A 16,477-nucleotide genomic window follows, 5' to 3' on the forward strand; every position below is an offset into this window, starting at 1 on the left:
CTCTCAGGCCTATCGCCAAATGTAAGACCTCATTTGATCGACTCTCTTCTCCTATCTCTTCAACGCCAGGTCCCATCCTCCTCGGTAGAGACATGCCGTACCTGCCGGTCTCGGAGAATTCAGCCTTGGCAGCACCGAGAGGTCAGCCTCGCGTACCCGTTTTGGCCCCCAACAGCGCTGCGCCGCTATCACGTCCATGGCGGTGCACCAAATTTGTGCCCAGACGCGCATGGGTTTCAGGCGGCCTGTCGCATCCATGCTGTGAGGTTAAGTACACCTCAGGCCTCCCAGACGCCATGACATGTTCGCGAGTTTGATCCCCTCGCATCTCTCATATTCGAAAACCGCATCTCCAACCCCGACTAGCAATCAGACAACATGGCGCCCATCCAACGTCGCAACACTAATCTTTCGCTGCAAGGCACTGTCGCGGTCATAATTCTTGTCATCATGTTTGTTACGGGCATCTTCTGCACAGTCGTTTTCATGAAGATTTGTAGTACACAGCGGAGGCGCGAAAGGGCTATGCGCAGGATGCAGGAACAAAACGCGCAGTACGTCGGGGTTCAGTATACTGCACCACCGGGCGCCCCAAGCAACGGAACCATGCCACCATCGTATGTAGGACAAGGGCATGTACCGACGGAGCTGCATGGAGACCAATACAAACACAATGGACCGCAGGAGTTGCAAGGAGAAGGGAGGCCTGCATTTGCCCAACCGCAGCAGATTGATGGCTATATGGCAGCAGTGAGTGCCGCTCTTGGTGGAAACATTGCGCTAGGACAAGGGAAGCTGATCTGTTATAGCCAACGGTCGACAATTGCGATCCTATCGAACTACCCGCGAACGCTATGGTGAATAATCACGGGAACAACGGAGCTGGAGGTTTTGCGATGGAGCAACCGCAGCAACAAAGAAAGTCAGCGTTTGCGCGCATGCAAGCCATGTTCAAATGAAGACGTCAGGAGGCCCAGCAACGTGATGAAGATCACGGAAGCAGTGTACGAGCAAACGACGAACTCTAGGCAACTATAACAGCAGAGCTATCCACATGAGCTTCACGAGCGCATTTCGGCCACGGAATAGGAGTAACAATGAGGAACTACGACATTGTCTCGCCTTCGCAGTGAGGGAGCCGGTCACCACGACTTTACGATCAGCGTATCGCTACCATATACACACCACCAAGGCTCCTTCACTGCGACTTCCTGATTAGCGCCTTGCCAGTCTGCATATATAAGTCCACGACAACTGTACCTCGATCAATCCTACACTCCCGCTTGACAATCGACACAAGCTATCTTGGTAACACTCAAGCTCGTATCAATCAATTGTACTACCCACGACACATCAACCTATCAAGAACCATCACCATGGACCTCATCGACGCCAGCAACGCCCCTGTACCCATCACTGTGGACCCCATCACCGGCAACACCATAACCGCCAACGAGACCGAAAACGCGATGGAGGACACCCAGATGGCCGACCCCGAAGACCACACCAACTCAGCGAATGACGAAGCCGAGGACGAAGCCGAGGACTACTTCATCGACAACAGCCCCACATTCCACGACTTCACCACCCTCCCCCCAGACACCAAGGCCACAATCACCCGCCTCCTGGCGTCCGCAGGTGCGGCTTGGGAATTCCGCTCCATGGCTACCCCGTTCCCAATCCAATACCTCCCCGATCCAGACTGCCACAACTGGGGTCTAGCACTCATCTCCGCGCTCAGCCGTCTGGCGGATATGACGCGCACTGGTTTCAAGTTGGAGGCAATCGCGTTTGTCATCAAGCACATGAAAGAGCGGAATGAGATTCCTGGTAATACTGAGGATGAGGGTAAGATGGCTTCGAATTGAGAAGAGGATTGGTGCTAATGATGTGCTTGAAGATATTGCTGCTTCGGTGGTTATGGCTGGCGATTTCGTGATTCGGCTTGAGGACGTCAACTACAGCATTCGCAAGATGCGGAACAGGGTCAATAGCTACCGGCCTGCTCCACAAGGTCAAGGCCGAGGTCATGGACGTGGCGGCTACCGAGGCCATCGAGGTCGTGGTCGAGGACGTGGTGGTGGAGCGAGGGGACGAGGGGGTATGATGGGCTTCCACGGTTGAAGCGTCGTTGAGTGATTGACATCACCTGGCTGTTGTCATGAACAATGGAGGAATGTGACATAGATAGTCCTGGTGTACCTCATAGCCTTGCTGGATGTACGTGGATACCTGGATATACATTGGATACCTCCACGCCTTGCTATGATGCGGAACTCTGTGAATTCTGGAGACGTGTTGACGACTACACATACACTACGCCAAACCCAAATCTGCTCTTGCTATACCCACTGTATGCGACAAACCGCAAACCCCTCACAATGATGAACAGCACCACAACCGCGCTCGCGCGCATAGCATCTCTACCAGTAACACTCCTCGGCTCTATTCCTAGGCCGAATATCTCCTACATCCCCGCCGCACATGTCAAGCTTAAAGCGGAACATATCGTAATGGTGTTTATTTGTGTGATGCGACAGATTTGGCTGTACGTAGAGGGCTGGAGAGATAGCAGGAGGCGAAGGAATCAGGTTGATGAGGACACCGCGAAAGACAAGAGACAAGCAAAGAGGCGCTCAAAGAAAAAGAAAGCGCTTGGGAAGGCGAGTAGAAATCCGGGTAATGGCCGGAGAGTGAAGATCGTTATGAAAGGGAGGTACACGCTGGTATTGCAGTAATGGACTGGTATAATATAGCGCATGAAGCCAAGTCTATATGCATTTCTAGGCTCTAAGTCGTTGTTGTTGTAGTCTAAACGTGTTCGCAACACAGTCATGTAAGCCTGGTCGAAAGAGCAAACATTACCCTTCACATAAAACGACGAGCACCTGAAATGCTCTCATCGTCATCTGACTCAATGTCCTTGTTAACCCTAAGGCATGTGTCGTCTCCCGATTCGCTCTCGGATTCACTTTCCGATATCTGGGTCCTGGCATCCGGTTTTGCCCAGAATTTGCCTTGCGATCCGTCTTCCGACTCGCCGTCCGATTTGTTTTCTGATTCATTTTCTGATTCGGTGTCCTCATCCATAGCCCCAATAATGTCCAACTGTAGTCCCGCAGTCTTGCACGCATTCTTGATTTCCCTCGATACTCCGTCTTCGCCCTCAACCACAACCAAAGTTTTCCAATTCCTAGCAACGATATCCTTCTGCTCGATGGTAGCCAGTAGAAGGTCTGTGACCTCGGCGTCGCTTCCTAGTTCATTGAAAAACTCGAGTGTGTCCATAACCGGCGGGAGACCAACGGAATGAAGACGCGGTTTCTTAGATGACTTTCCAAATAGCTGGTAATCCCAGTTCAGGCGTAATGTCTTGAGCGCTGCAAACTCGCGCATACGTAGCACCTTGCGCCCAGTAAGCGTTGGGTGATCGATCGTTATGCTCTTCAAGAACTCGGCTTGTGACTGTGCAGCCAGGATATAATCCCCAACGTTATCAGAGCTTTCTTCCAGTTCTGGCTCCGGTTCTTCTGTTTGCGTCATGACAAACTCCTCCAGCGCCTCGGGCAATTCGAGGAGATCCCCAAGTGAGTCGTCGTTAATATCGCATTCGATCAAGTGAAGTTGTTTGAGCGCCGTCATGTGCGGCCGCTCGATGTGATCGAAGCCCTTCTCGTCTAGCTTAGCTCTGCGGATCGTTAAGGTTTCCAGCGTAGGATGGGCGAAGATATGTATGTTCTCGCGGAGGTCCCAGTAAGCATCATTAGCGCATTGGTAGAATAGTGAGCAGGACTTCAAGCAGGCGAGGTCGAAGGGTCCGTTGAACAAGGTACCGATACCGTGTAGGAGCACGTCGGGGACGGAAATATCGAGCTTCTCCAAATTTGACATTATCGATAAAGTCCGTGAGAGGCTATCTGAGCGCTTGGGATCCAGGTATGAACCGGCGACAGGCGCATCAAGCGCCAGTTGCGACAGCTCCGAAGACGGGTAGGCAAGCTTGATTTCATGGATGGCTGAGCCGCGGCGCGGGCGACGACTCAATGACTCGCTGAATGTGAGGTGCAGCTCTGGAGTTTCGAACAGAATGCTCTTATATAAGACGGCGTCACTGAGGCGGTGGCATCGTTTGTTGACGCGCGATACGTTGCAGAGGTCGCGTCTGGAAAGGCAACCAACCGCCTCGAAGATGTGGAGCAGCAGCTCATCGGGCAGCGCACTCAGTCTGTCGCGTAGAACGACGTCGGTGTTACTGTCTTTATCCAACGGCATATCTGATACTAGTGTATCGATGCGAGAGAGAGGAGACGAGGTATCCATGCGCGAGGTACTTCGCAACCTTTGCTGCGAACACGTGGAGTTGGCCTGACTCGCTGCAGGTGGAATGCGGGGAAGCTTGTGGAGAGCCGCCGATCTTCAGTCAAGGTACAATAGAACGATATAGAGGAAATGCTGCATAAGAGTAAAGTGTCAAAGTCGTTGTCGTAGACATTAGAAGACAATGTTGGAACACGCAAGTCTGAGAATGAAGGTACAGTGGTGATACGTCCAGTGACGGGGCAGGAACAGCGATGAGCGCACGGCCCGCCACGTGCGGCTGGTCCCATGACATCACCCAAAAAACCTCATTCCTCATCTGACGCTTGCATTCCCACAAATGACATCTCCAAACGACTTGTATCGGCTTTCGGTTATATGCTGGCACGGGTCTATTGATGGACCATGCATCTCCATTTTTCACTGCCCAAACATATATCGAACCAGTCGTAGCAATTTTAGGCCGGGGATGGACAGCCGCCGGCAGGTGGCGCACGACTGTATCGTGAACCTAGACTCACAAGCAAACTTCGCGACTGATGCTAAGCTCTTTACTGCCCCGGGCGAAAAACACCTAAGATCTTTAGCATGATTACAGAGTATGATACCGAACTCCGTCGTTTCAATTCCGGCAGTATTGCTCATCATGCTGCGTGTCGTTCGTCTGCGCCGCTCAACTGATTATGATCAAATTTTCATCGATGAGATGTATGAAGAAACGCCTATCCTTTTGACGAAGACTTGTCTTTGCCCATGAACGTGCGTTTCTCGCTATAAAAGAGCTTGCGTTAGCACTGTTGGACGAAAACCACGCTGAACAAGCAAGTGTTAATGTATTGGGTAAAGGTCCTTGGCCACAGGCGCGAAAACATCACAAGAAAGCTGAAGGATTTGAAATTGTCGATTGTTGCCACCGTTTTGCTTTTCGACCCTATATATATTCTCTCAAGATGATGATTTGGATTGCTGAAGTCTTCACTGGCTCGCCTCTCGCCCTGTCGCATGATGCTACCGGCGAATGCTGACCATAGAATGATTTATAAGAGCTACGTTTTGAATAGACAATTGTCAGACCTCTGGTTGGTCTCTTATTCGTACTGTAGTTATATATTTGCATAACCAAAGTTGAAAAATTCTCGCTACCACCATCTTATCAGATTCTCAAAATTTGGAGTCCACACTCAGTTATGCAACACTTCGACACACCACATCTACCAACTCCCCTTTCGTGCCAACATCTAGACAGAAGTCTCAGCCTACTCAGAACTCTGGAGCCTTCTCTTCACTATTCCGGTCAAAACCACCGCCCTTCTTTTACGTCACAGTACCCAGGCAGCCCCCCTGCATCACATTCACCCTTGGCAGTGTGCTAGACTATCGTGATACAGCACGAGCCTACTCCCAGCACTAAGCCTGTATAAATACGTGGGAAATCTGCCGAAGAGAAACGAATCACCGTTGTGAAAAAGTCTCAACTTTCAGAGAAGTTCATCAGCGAGACTGAGCAGTCGACCACCCCTTTTTCCTACCAGATCATACCTGTAAGTCTTTGAAGCCCGGTTCAATAAAGAAGACTGACTGACATTACTAGCTCTTGAGATCGACGAAGATGTCCGACTCAAGCTATTCCCGCTCCCCCAGCCGCGACTCCAACGACTCCTCCTCCCCTCCGCCCCTCTCCCCAAACGCGCAGCTCGAGCTCGCCCTTGCCAGCAAGTCCAGCCGCGCAGTCCTCGCGCACTGCCTCGGCCTTTCAAACCTCGACGGCGTGCCCCCCTCCGCCAAAAACATGATCGTCGTCAACTTTGACACCGAGAACTGGGAGTGCAAGCAGAGCGCGCTGACCGAGATCGGCGTGTCCACGTTTGATTCTCGCGACATGCACGCACTGGCAGGTCCGGGTATGCATGGTGAGGACCTGCTGAAGCAGGTGTACTTCTACCATGCGCGTATTCTCGAAAATGCGCACTTGTTGAACTTGAAGTGGTGTCCTGGAGATCCTGAAGCGTAAGTATCATCTCTTTCTTCCTAGAATAAAGGACGTCGGCTAACAGTAACACAGCAACCGCTTCGGCACTACCCGTTTCCTCACCAAGTCCGAGGCCAAGAAAATGCTCACCGCCATGTTCCAATGGCCCGTCGACGACACAGACGCTTCGAAGGGCTTTTGTCCCGTCGTCGTCATGGGCCATGCCCTTTCTGGCGATATGGCCATGTTGAACTCCACGCTGGGTTTCAACGCCATGGCTCTCGGTACGGTCGTCAAGATCATCGACACCCAGTACCTCGCCAAGGAGTGCAAATACGATTCCTGGGGCGGTAACAAGATCGGTCTTAGCACCCTCGTCGGCATGTGCGGCTTCGCTTATCGGGATGCTCACACCGCTGGCAACGACGCAGCTATGACACTCATTGCTGCTGTCCAGATGGTGCTTCCCTCCGAGTTCAAGCCCGAGGACGGCGGTCGTCTGCAGGAGGTTGTCGATACCATTGAGTTGCTTAGTCAGCAGCAAGTGTGGGGCTGGGGCAGTGACCTCTTTTGTCTCCGCTGTGGCAAGTATGGCCATACCAAGAGGAATTATCAAGGCAAGCTTTGCTACGCAAAGGTCAAGTGTGACCACTGTGCCTCTTCGCAGTCGGACAAACGCAAGCAGGCCAAGGGCACCCATATGACTGAGCGCTGCATCTCGTATGCTATGAAAGGTCCTGAGGTTTCCTCGATCGAGAAAGTCGCCAATGCGGTGGCTGCGCTTGATCTTGCAGATTTCTAGAGGTGTAAGTATTGTGTCAGACTGAGAAAGTATGGCACCCTGTAACGACCGCATTTCTTGGCGTGTCTCCACACTGTCTGTAGGATACTTCGTACTTCGACCTTCTGAAATTTGCCTGGGCGTTTTTGAGGATGGCCGATGTTGTTCCAAATAGCGATAGAATCCACTACAGGTGATCCAAGAATGCAATATTCATACAAGAATTCGTGTAGGTGACCGTCTTTTTCGACATTTCGATACGACGTTGATGACCCATCGCAACGAGCGACAAACACCTTCCAAAATCCACATGTACCCATACAATCCGGTCGTCTCGCAAAAGAGAAGTAGCTTCAGCCCAAGAGTCTGCGATACGACATTGTCACGTGCGATTGGCGTAGAATATCGAAGCGGTGCAATACCGCAAAGCTTAGCTCGTAGAGAGGACACGTCGGTGTGTAGGCGTAGCTCTAGCAAGCACGAGATTGGCTGTTTGACAATCGTGTGGGTCGTACCTTGGATAGCTCTTTTAGTATAAGTCTCTTAATCCGCTCCAGTGGACATAGCCATGGGAGACTGATATTGAAACCATGATCCGCAACTTCATGTGGACTGAGTCCACACTTTATAAGTACGCTATCATTGCCGACAGCATTGCCATCTGCAAATCGCGAGAATATACTCAACAACTTTCCTCCAAGATTTTCCTCCTCTTTCACTTTCACCACCGCCCCTCCACGACGACCCTGTTTGCGCGGCGGGGGCGGGCCAAGGCACAAGATCGCTCACGCTCACTGATCAGCTCAATGAAATACGTGCTCACCTTGGCCTAGTGACCGTTCACACCTATACATTCGGCGTTTCTCGTACCTACCCCTCTGGTCTCCGCCGCACTCTCTACTTGTCTTTTCGCAACCCGAACCCGCGACTACATTCAACCCGAACGACATCGTCGACTTGAGATCGCTCACTCGCACGACATACTACGTAAGGTAAGTTCTGACTGTACGAAATGCATGTGAGCCATAGACTGACATCGTACCTCTACCTCTGCAGACAGCGGACTCGCCCACCGCCATGGGATACTCACAGCATCCCAGTACTCTACCTCCCTTAAGCGACACCGCTATGTCCCAGAACTCCCAAGGTGGACCGGTCCCCGTCACCGCTGCCCCGCCCACAAGTACTCAACCTGATGCTCAAGATCCCGCGGTCACTGCGCTCGTAGCCAGCTTCAACGCAGTCGATATAAGTGGTACACCTGATGCCCGAGACCCCAGGATCATCGCGCTCGAGGCCCGCTTCAAAGAAGCCAGCGACCTTGAAGTGTGGGAGCACTGCGTCGGAGGTAGATGCATCAAGAAGATCCCCGACATCGCCAAGGACCTCGCCAACCACATCATCGTCATCTGTATCGACTGCGAGCACTGGTCGAACAATACCGATGAGACCACCGAGGTCGGTATCGCTACTTTCGGTCGTCAAGATGTATTGCCCATTGTGGCCACTGGAGATTTCGGTGATCATGGGGAGAACCTGATGAAGAAAGTCCGCTTCTACCTCCTACGCACCATCGAGACGTCCCATCTCCCGAATCAGAATCCAGCATCGCGGGGAGTCGAAGGCAACCGCTTCGGTCAAGGCCGGTTCGTCACCTTCGCCGAGGCGCGTCAGATCCTGACCGACCTCTTCGTACAACCCATCAATGACGTCCCCCACCTCAAGGGTTACTTCCCCGACCTCAAGGGCAACTTCCCCATCGTCGTTCTCGGCCACGACGTCGGACACGATCTGAACAACCTCAAGTCCAAGGCTATTGCTTTCGACATGGAGCCAATCGGTACCGTGGTCCGCTACATCGACACCCAGCTGCTGGTTCGTGACAAGGGTTACTGGATGATGCCCCGCAACGAGCAGGTTGGCCTCAGGCGCATGGTCGAAGAGCTCTCCTTCGAGCATCGTGATTCCCACACGGCGGCAAACGACGCCGCTCGTACGTTGATCTCCGCATTCCAAATCGTTTTGGGCGGACACAAGTGCAAGAAGTTCGCACACAAGAGCATGGAGCAAGTGGCCGAAGATCTGGAGCGCCATAGTGTGGCGAACTTCGACGATAGCCTCGGTGGCGTTGAGAAGTACTGCTTCAAGTGCGGCACTATCGGCCACATGAAGCCAGATTGCACAGCTACAGACCTTCATTGTGATGAGTGCGAGGAGAACAATTGCAATATCGAGCCAGGAAAGGAACACGTCACCGAGCATTGCATTTGTGTAGCCAACAAGAAGGCCCTCATTCGGCGTGAGAAGGACGCTATCGCTCGGGCCCTCAAGAAACCAAAGACCAAGAATCCGCATCGTGGGGGGCTCTACTCCAACTGGGGTCGTCCCATGTCACGTCGTGGTACCACTCGTCCATCTGGTTCTACCATGAACTATGACAGTCTCCGACAGTACTTCGACTCCCCTGGTGGACATGGCTTCGCCCCGCCAGGCCCTGGAGGACACCCTTCTGTCAGGGGGTTTGGCGGACATCTCGGCCAAGGCGGCTATGGCAACGTTACGTTCGGTCGCGGTCGTGGTGGATACCCTCCACGTGGAGGACACGGAGGACACAACCAAGGTTGAGATGGCAGAAGGACTGCACAGGTGTTTCGGCGTTAGATTGGCGGCGCTTTGAACAGACCGGGAGGTGATTAGTTGCTTTTGGAAGTTCAGATGACGGCTGAAAACGCCTTGAAGATACCCTGGGTCTAGCATAGATGCGAACAATATAGGGTGAATGTACACTCTGCCGAATACGGTGTTGGTTGCGAGAAGTGTGATGCGCGGCTGACTAAGCCAAAGAAAGCAGCAGGCAGCTGCGTCATCGGCGGGCTGTAAGCAGCAACCCTGCCGTGTAGCCGTCAACAACTTCCACCATGATAACGATAATACCCCCGCCATGCCTTTCGATGGGGTGCGGTTGACTTCCTGATAGCTAATATCCTGTCGCACATTCGCCATGATCGAAAACACCCTCCCCAAGTACCTGCTCATCAGGGCGTGCATCCTGGGATTCCGCGCCATCACGCCCTTCAGCATCTTCTGGGTCTCTTTCAGCATCGCAGAGCCCCCGCACACGGCCTTCCGTCGCTTCCTCCTCACGTGGAGCATCATCGAGACCGCCTTCTGGCTGCTTGTCTACCTGCCACGCAAGCGCGCGCTTCAAGCCTCGGCGCAACACCCGCCGCCCCTCGAGAAGGGGGAGAGGAAGGAGCTCTTCTGGCGATGCTGGGATAAGATCCCTCACCCCGAGTACTACGTCAGCAGATGGTTTCTGGGCGCGAGACCGGGCGAGATACGACGCGAGAATGTGCGCGAGTTCTTTGCGTGGGCGCTGCTGAACCGCGGCACTGAGAGCGACGAGGAGCGGAGGAAGAGGCGGCAGGCGCACCCGGAAGAAACCAATGCTGAGGACGACGAGCTCAACGAGTATGCGGATGGCATAGAGACGATGCTTGGGAGGAAGCTGGCGCCTGGTATGGGCAGCGCAAAGAGCCTGCGTCTGACTATCGACCAAGTCAACATGGCGCATCGGCCGTTTCTGTGGTATATGGTATGTCTGCTGGTCTCGACATGATATGTGATACTGACGGCGACAGATCGTGATGCTAGTCGATACCCTCACCGCCGCTCGTTTGCGCTACTACGGCTTCATGCTCTTCCGCACCCACCTTCGCTCCTCGCTGGCCATCTTCCCACCGCGACTTGCCAGTCTCACTACGCGCAACATCTCATCCGCGCCTGATCTGAGTTACTGGTACCGACCACACACCTCGAAGACGCGACTACCCGTTCTCTTCGTACACGGCATCGGCATCGGCCTGCACCCATACGTCGAGTTCTTGAACGAGATAAACAAGCACGATCCGCTTGCGGCACAAGATGGTCAGGTCGGCATCATTGCTGTGGAGATCATGCCTGTCAGCTTCCGTATCACTGGGGCGATTCCAGACAAAGACGACATTTGTCGCCAGATCAACATGATCTTGGAACGCCATGCTTTTGACAAAGTCGTACTCGCAAGTCACTCTTACGGTTCCGTCATCTCTACCCACCTTCTTCGGGACCCCATCACCGCTGCCAAAATCGGTCCGATGGTCTTCATCGACCCTGTTACATTCCTGTTACATCTTCCCGATGTGGCGTACAACTTTACCGCGCGTCGACCGAAAGGGGCGAACGAGCACCAACTCTATTACTTCGCTTCTACCGACATGATGGTTGCGCAAACCCTGGCGCGCCAGTTCTTCTGGGCACAAAACATACTGTGGAAGGAGGACCTCAACGACCGGGACGTAACTGTCAGCCTTGGAGGCAGGGATCTGATAGTCGACACCGAGACAATTGGGAAGTACCTTAATGGTGCTGACCTCAAGGGCGAGGACAGAACCTGGAAGGACTCCGAGTGGAGAGGCCACGGCACAGAGACGATTTGGTGGCCTACTGTAGACCACGCACAGGTGTTCGAGAGGCAAGACGGTAGGACGAGATTGGTGCATGTCCTGAGAGAGTACGTGAAGCGTAAAGCGGAGGAGGAAGAGGTAGAAGAGTTTCCCGGGCAATAATGCACATCCTTGTACCTGCATCCAGGGTCTTGCCACTTTGTCGCACCATCCCAGTAGATCAATGTCAGCTTCATCGGAAGTTTGACGTGCGTTTGGTTGATGCAGACTACGGGAAGCCGTAGTTCATTTTGCGGGGGTCCGTCCGGACGGGCCTGAAGCAACTGGCGAGCCGGCCCCGCCGATCCCGAAACGGCAATGTATATACAACGCTTGTATGCGCAACGACGACATGCAAACGGCTGGCAGCCTACCTACAGGATACTATCACATATTTCTTCAGTCAAAATATTTGCGTCATGCCTAACGGAAATTGGATCCTCGGAGACCTCTTTACCAAGGAATATGGACATCGCGGCAGTATCCAGAAACTCTGGGAACAACGATGGAAGTTTCCCTGCACCAAAGGCGTTTACCCTTTTCACGATGGCAAGTTTGAAGATTTCGAACCAATCTTCAAGCATCTCATCGACAACAACATCAACGACCCTTACGAGGATGCATACACAAGTGCATTCTTGCCAACAGCGCAACGCCTAGCGAAGGAAGCCAAAGAGACGGAAAGCAAGGACAAAGAGGCAGCGAAGAAGCTTTACCTAAACGCAAACGCTGTATACCGACTCGCTCGATTCCCCTACATCGGCACCGAGCTCAAGAAGAAGGTCTTCGAAGAGCAAAAGGAAGTCTACTTCCGCGGCGCACAACTATGGGACATCCCCCTCGAAGAAGTCGTAATACCCCACAAACAAGCCTCCAACGGCGACGGCACTTCTATTCCTCTCTACATCCGCAAACCCACCGGCTCCGGCCCCTTCCCCACCGTCCTCCTCATCACCGGCCTAGACGGCCACCGCCCCGACAACACGGAGCGCACCCAAGAGCATCTAAACCGTGGCTGGGCAACCGTAATCTGCGACATACCCGGCACAACCGTCGACTGCCCCGCCAACAAGCGCGACCCGCTCTCCCCGGACCGGCTCTTCACCAGCATCCTAGACTGGATCCGCGAAACACCGTATCTGAACGAAAAGAAGGTCATCGCATGGGGTCTCTCAGCCGGCGGCTACTACGCCATCCGCCTCGCGCACACGCACTCTTCCCGCCTCCTCGGCAGCGTCGGCCACGGCGCCGGCACACACCACTACATCGGTTCAGAATGGCTCTCACAGATCTCTAAACACGAATACCCCTTCGGTCTCGAGGAAGCGTATATCCAGAAATACGGCTATTCCTCCTTTGACGAGATGAAAGAGAAGTGCCAAGACGAGTTTTCGCTCGTGAGTGGGAAGGGAGAGGGCGTGGCTGTTGTGGGGATGGGGATGAGCAGTTGTAGGTTGTTGCTGGTTAATGGTGTGTTGGATGGGTGTATGCCCGTGGAGGATAGTATGTTGCTGGCGGAGTATGGGAGTCCGAAGGAGATGCGGTTTATGCAGGGGAGGTTGCATATGGGGTATCCCGAGGCGAATGGAACGGTTTATCCGTGGATGGAGGGGGCTATGGGTGGTGTTTAGGTAGGGTGATTGGTGGGAGCGGTATGTTGAGAATGGTCGCTTTGATAGATAAGAGTTTCGGACATATGGAACTTTGTCAACGGTACAGTATTTATGTTGAATCCTCGCATACAGTGCCACATCTGTGTAGTTCAAAGAGTACAAGAGTTTCCAAATAGGATACTAGTGCCCCTCCAGGTAGTAGAAAGGAACATGTTGCCCAGTTCCCCCATCGATCCGAGCAGGGCCAAAGCAACCCTCAGGCACATCTCGCATTGCTACTTCGTAAGTGTCTACATCTGCACTGTCCTCACTCCAGGAATTGCAGCTAATGCCTGATCGCCAAGTCTCCCACTGTGGGTATCTGTCCAAAATTCCGCGCAAGAAGTCACCCAGTCGTGACACGGAGACCACAGAGATACTTCTGAGGCCGATCCTCTTCAGACTGTCTGACGAACTCGCCGAAACGTCTTTGACGACGAAAACCGCAGGATCGTCCGCTTGGGCACGAACCTTCCTTGGTGCACGAGGCCGACAAGTAGGGCGTATTGCGGTCCTGTGCACTCCATTCGGAGATGTCCCAACCTTTGCGTCTCCTCGGAAACTGAGGTAAGCAGGTGGTCCAACGGAGGCCCACCGGACAACAGCTGCAATCCCACATTCTGAAGCAGTCTGTTATCCAAGCCTTCTCTGGATCGATCAAGGTACAGAGTCAAGACGGCTCCTACCCAGGAAAGCCCTCGGGAACTGAGGTAGACTGAGAATGCGGTACTGGCAAGTTTCCCGTCTAGAACGATCTCTTGAGCGAGCGCGATGGTAGCTTCTGTAGCTTTCTCTTCATCTCTAGTGTCAGAGTAGTGAATAGCAAGGGTATCCAGAGACAAGAGGCGTTCCTCGAGTATCGTCTTCAATTTGGCAACGGCGGCCTTGTCTACCTCAGGGATGACCATTGTTTCGCGCAGCCAGATGCAATGCCTCGCTCTCAATATCGCTAGCGCCCTTGGATCCAGACAAGTGCCTTCGCCCGAGGGCATAGATGATACAACCTCTAGTTGGTCGTCTTCGATCCGGATGTTCCTAACGTATTTGGCTAGTCGCGCACTTCGAGAGATGTCGTCGAGCTTTTCGAGGTCGGACGCCATCAGAGTGGTCTTGAGGCTGGAGAAGAAGCGCTTGCCGACTACGCGTAGGGTCTTCGCGTCTGCATGTCTACATGTCAAGCGAAAGGAAAGAAGATCTGCGTCGTCCATGTAGCCTGCGGCGGCCTCGATAAGCTCGGTGGGCATGTCGTGAAAGGCGCGGTAAGACATGACTGTGAACGCTGAGACAAATCGACGAGGTAACACAAGCGTGTAGAGATGCTGTAAGCTTGTCGGCAAGCAGCGGTAGTGCGTCGAAGGCGCAAGAGAACAAGGCTGAATGGAAAGCGGAAGGTGTGCAGAAGCGATGGGGATGGAAGGTGTCACATTGAAAAGGCACGTGCCAGATTTCAAGGGAAAGCGCGTAGGCAGCAACGAGGGTATGTTTGTTTGCTTCTCACGTCACCGCGTCAACGCTGTGCGACATCGCTGACCTTGGAAGGCAGGCACGCTGCGCTTTTCCACCCAACGAAGAATGTCTCGCGACGAGAAGACGACCTGCGCACAGCTACTTTCGATCGACCCGATATCTCCTCAAACAATGCATGCGCATCGACGATGACAGTGCATTCGTCGATGAGCTATCCACGCCTTCCTCAACTCGCAGAAACCATACGCAACAGACAGTCTGCAATGAGCAACATCACAAACCTGGACACCCTACACACACCAGGATATCACATGAATTGGAGAACACAAGCTAAAAATATTTTAATCTGATTTTCTCATATTTTCTATCTCCGCCAGGCACAATCCCCCGTCTTGTGCCCATAGGCATTTTCATTACAATACCGTCTCGGATCCGTACTCTCAATACAAAACTCACACGGCACAGCATTAGGACTACTCGAGCGCTTCGACCCACCCTGTCCATAGCCCATGCTGCCCTGTTTCTTGATCAGCGCAGCCTGCTTGACTACATGAATGCATTTCTGCGAATTATGAGTATACGCCATGTGTCGTGTCAGGGGGTCTTTCTCGCAGTGTTCACAGTGCCACACGCTCACGCGACAATACGGTGCGGTGTGGTGATGGGAATCGCATTTCTCGCAGAAACGCGTGACGCCGTAGCCGCGACCTTCTTTGATGGCGGTTTGGCCCGCATTGTGGAGTTGCGCTTTGAGGTCCACGTAGTGGAGTTTGTTGAGCGGGGTTTGGGTTGGAGGACAAAGCATTAGGAAGGCGGCGATCATGGTGCATACGATGTCGTTGCCGGCGTTGTGAAGGTATGGTTCTTTGATGTCGTATTCGGCGAGGAGATGTGCAAGGCGGATTTTGCGGGATGGGTTTACGAGGCCGTGCTCTACGGCCAGCACTTGTGTGTCGATTGTTGCGACGATGGTGCCGATTTCTTCAAGGTCGAGACCAAAGCGCGATTTTATGACTTCGTAGTCGTTTGACACGGCGTGGCCGACGAAGATTATTGGACGTAGGTTACCGTATATGTCTCGGCGAGTGAAAATGCTGCGCAGCATTTCTTTCGCTTCTTTCACGCTGACAAAGGTTGTGCTGCCGAATTGAAAGGCATCTGGATGCCCTTCGCAGAGGTCTTTGTTGGTGAGATGTGCGTGGGGCTTGATGCGCACGTGGTAGTTCTCCATGCTGGTGAGAATACCCCATGGCGATGAGGAAAATGGTTGTGGCACGGAACGCGGATCGAGAACAGATATTCCGAGTTCCGTGATGAAATGGTCATCGTGCTCGTACCACTCGGCATCAGAGGCCACGATAATGGCGTCTTGGAGTGCTGCGGCTGCAGCGGCACTGCCAAGCGGGATTTCGCTCCCAGATCTCTTCATCCAATGCTGGAGGATAGCAGACTGCGTGAGACCTTGGTGTAATTCGGCTTCGATGAGAGATTTCAACTCTCTTGGTGAGACTGGATAAGACATGTCTGACAAAAGTGTGTTGTGCGCGAATTCTGACCACCAGGTAGGTATTGAGGTTGGTGCGTAGGAGTATTCGGTAGTCGAAGCGGAGGGAAGAGCAGGAAAGTCTTTCAAATAGGCTGAAACCGTCGTTGTGTAGTCATAAGCGAAATCTGAGTAGTGAATGGCGTTGTAGAGCTGATCCGCTTCGAACTCGGTTGATGTTTGAATCATAGTAAGAGTCATGATGTCTGAGTTTCGGTAGTTGCTGCGATAGTTTGGTTGTAGAGTATGATTGGAAACAGGAAG

At 53.0% G+C, this 16,477-nt stretch overlaps 8 protein-coding genes across 8 annotated transcripts; 5 read left to right on the forward strand and 3 right to left on the reverse strand.

Annotated features, from left to right (window-relative positions):
• Positions 1–1,376: 1,376 nt before the first annotated feature.
• On the forward strand, positions 1,377–1,868 carry J4E92_000409 (uncharacterized protein; the record flags this gene model as incomplete). The annotated part of the gene is made up of 1 exon (XM_051491826.1): positions 1,377–1,868. One exon carries the CDS (start codon positions 1,377–1,379, stop codon positions 1,866–1,868), a length of 492 nt encoding a protein of 163 aa, XP_051357338.1.
• A 1,000-nt stretch (positions 1,869–2,868) lies between these two features.
• Positions 2,869–4,320, reverse strand: J4E92_000410 (uncharacterized protein; the record flags this gene model as incomplete). The annotated part of the gene is made up of 1 exon (XM_051491827.1): positions 2,869–4,320. One exon carries the CDS (start codon positions 4,318–4,320, stop codon positions 2,869–2,871), a length of 1,452 nt encoding a protein of 483 aa, XP_051357339.1.
• Positions 4,321–5,926: 1,606 nt separating this feature from the next.
• J4E92_000411 (uncharacterized protein) lies at positions 5,927–7,088 on the forward strand (the record flags this gene model as incomplete). Its single annotated transcript, XM_051491828.1, has 2 exons — positions 5,927–6,324; positions 6,380–7,088. The coding sequence occupies 2 exons, from the start codon at positions 5,927–5,929 to the stop codon at positions 7,086–7,088; spliced, it is 1,107 nt and encodes a 368-aa protein (XP_051357340.1).
• A 1,056-nt stretch (positions 7,089–8,144) lies between these two features.
• On the forward strand, positions 8,145–9,692 carry J4E92_000412 (uncharacterized protein; the record flags this gene model as incomplete). Its single annotated transcript, XM_051491829.1, has 1 exon — positions 8,145–9,692. The coding sequence occupies one exon, from the start codon at positions 8,145–8,147 to the stop codon at positions 9,690–9,692; it is 1,548 nt and encodes a 515-aa protein (XP_051357341.1).
• A 376-nt stretch (positions 9,693–10,068) lies between these two features.
• J4E92_000413 (uncharacterized protein) lies at positions 10,069–11,674 on the forward strand (the record flags this gene model as incomplete). Its single annotated transcript, XM_051491830.1, has 2 exons — positions 10,069–10,662; positions 10,709–11,674. 2 exons carry the CDS (start codon positions 10,069–10,071, stop codon positions 11,672–11,674), a joined length of 1,560 nt encoding a protein of 519 aa, XP_051357342.1.
• Positions 11,675–11,970: 296 nt separating this feature from the next.
• On the forward strand, positions 11,971–13,182 carry J4E92_000414 (uncharacterized protein; the record flags this gene model as incomplete). The annotated part of the gene is made up of 1 exon (XM_051491831.1): positions 11,971–13,182. One exon carries the CDS (start codon positions 11,971–11,973, stop codon positions 13,180–13,182), a length of 1,212 nt encoding a protein of 403 aa, XP_051357343.1.
• A 419-nt stretch (positions 13,183–13,601) lies between these two features.
• Positions 13,602–14,471, reverse strand: J4E92_000415 (uncharacterized protein; the record flags this gene model as incomplete). The annotated part of the gene is made up of 1 exon (XM_051491832.1): positions 13,602–14,471. The coding sequence occupies one exon, from the start codon at positions 14,469–14,471 to the stop codon at positions 13,602–13,604; it is 870 nt and encodes a 289-aa protein (XP_051357344.1).
• A 563-nt stretch (positions 14,472–15,034) lies between these two features.
• Positions 15,035–16,414, reverse strand: J4E92_000416 (uncharacterized protein; the record flags this gene model as incomplete). Its single annotated transcript, XM_051491833.1, has 1 exon — positions 15,035–16,414. The coding sequence occupies one exon, from the start codon at positions 16,412–16,414 to the stop codon at positions 15,035–15,037; it is 1,380 nt and encodes a 459-aa protein (XP_051357345.1).
• Between the last annotated feature and the right edge of the window lie 63 nt (positions 16,415–16,477).

The sequence above is a fragment of the Alternaria infectoria genome (genome assembly GCF_024043175.1).
Source record: "Alternaria infectoria strain BMP 0036 chromosome Unknown scaffold_1, whole genome shotgun sequence".
NCBI classification, from domain to species: domain Eukaryota; kingdom Fungi; phylum Ascomycota; class Dothideomycetes; order Pleosporales; family Pleosporaceae; genus Alternaria; species Alternaria infectoria.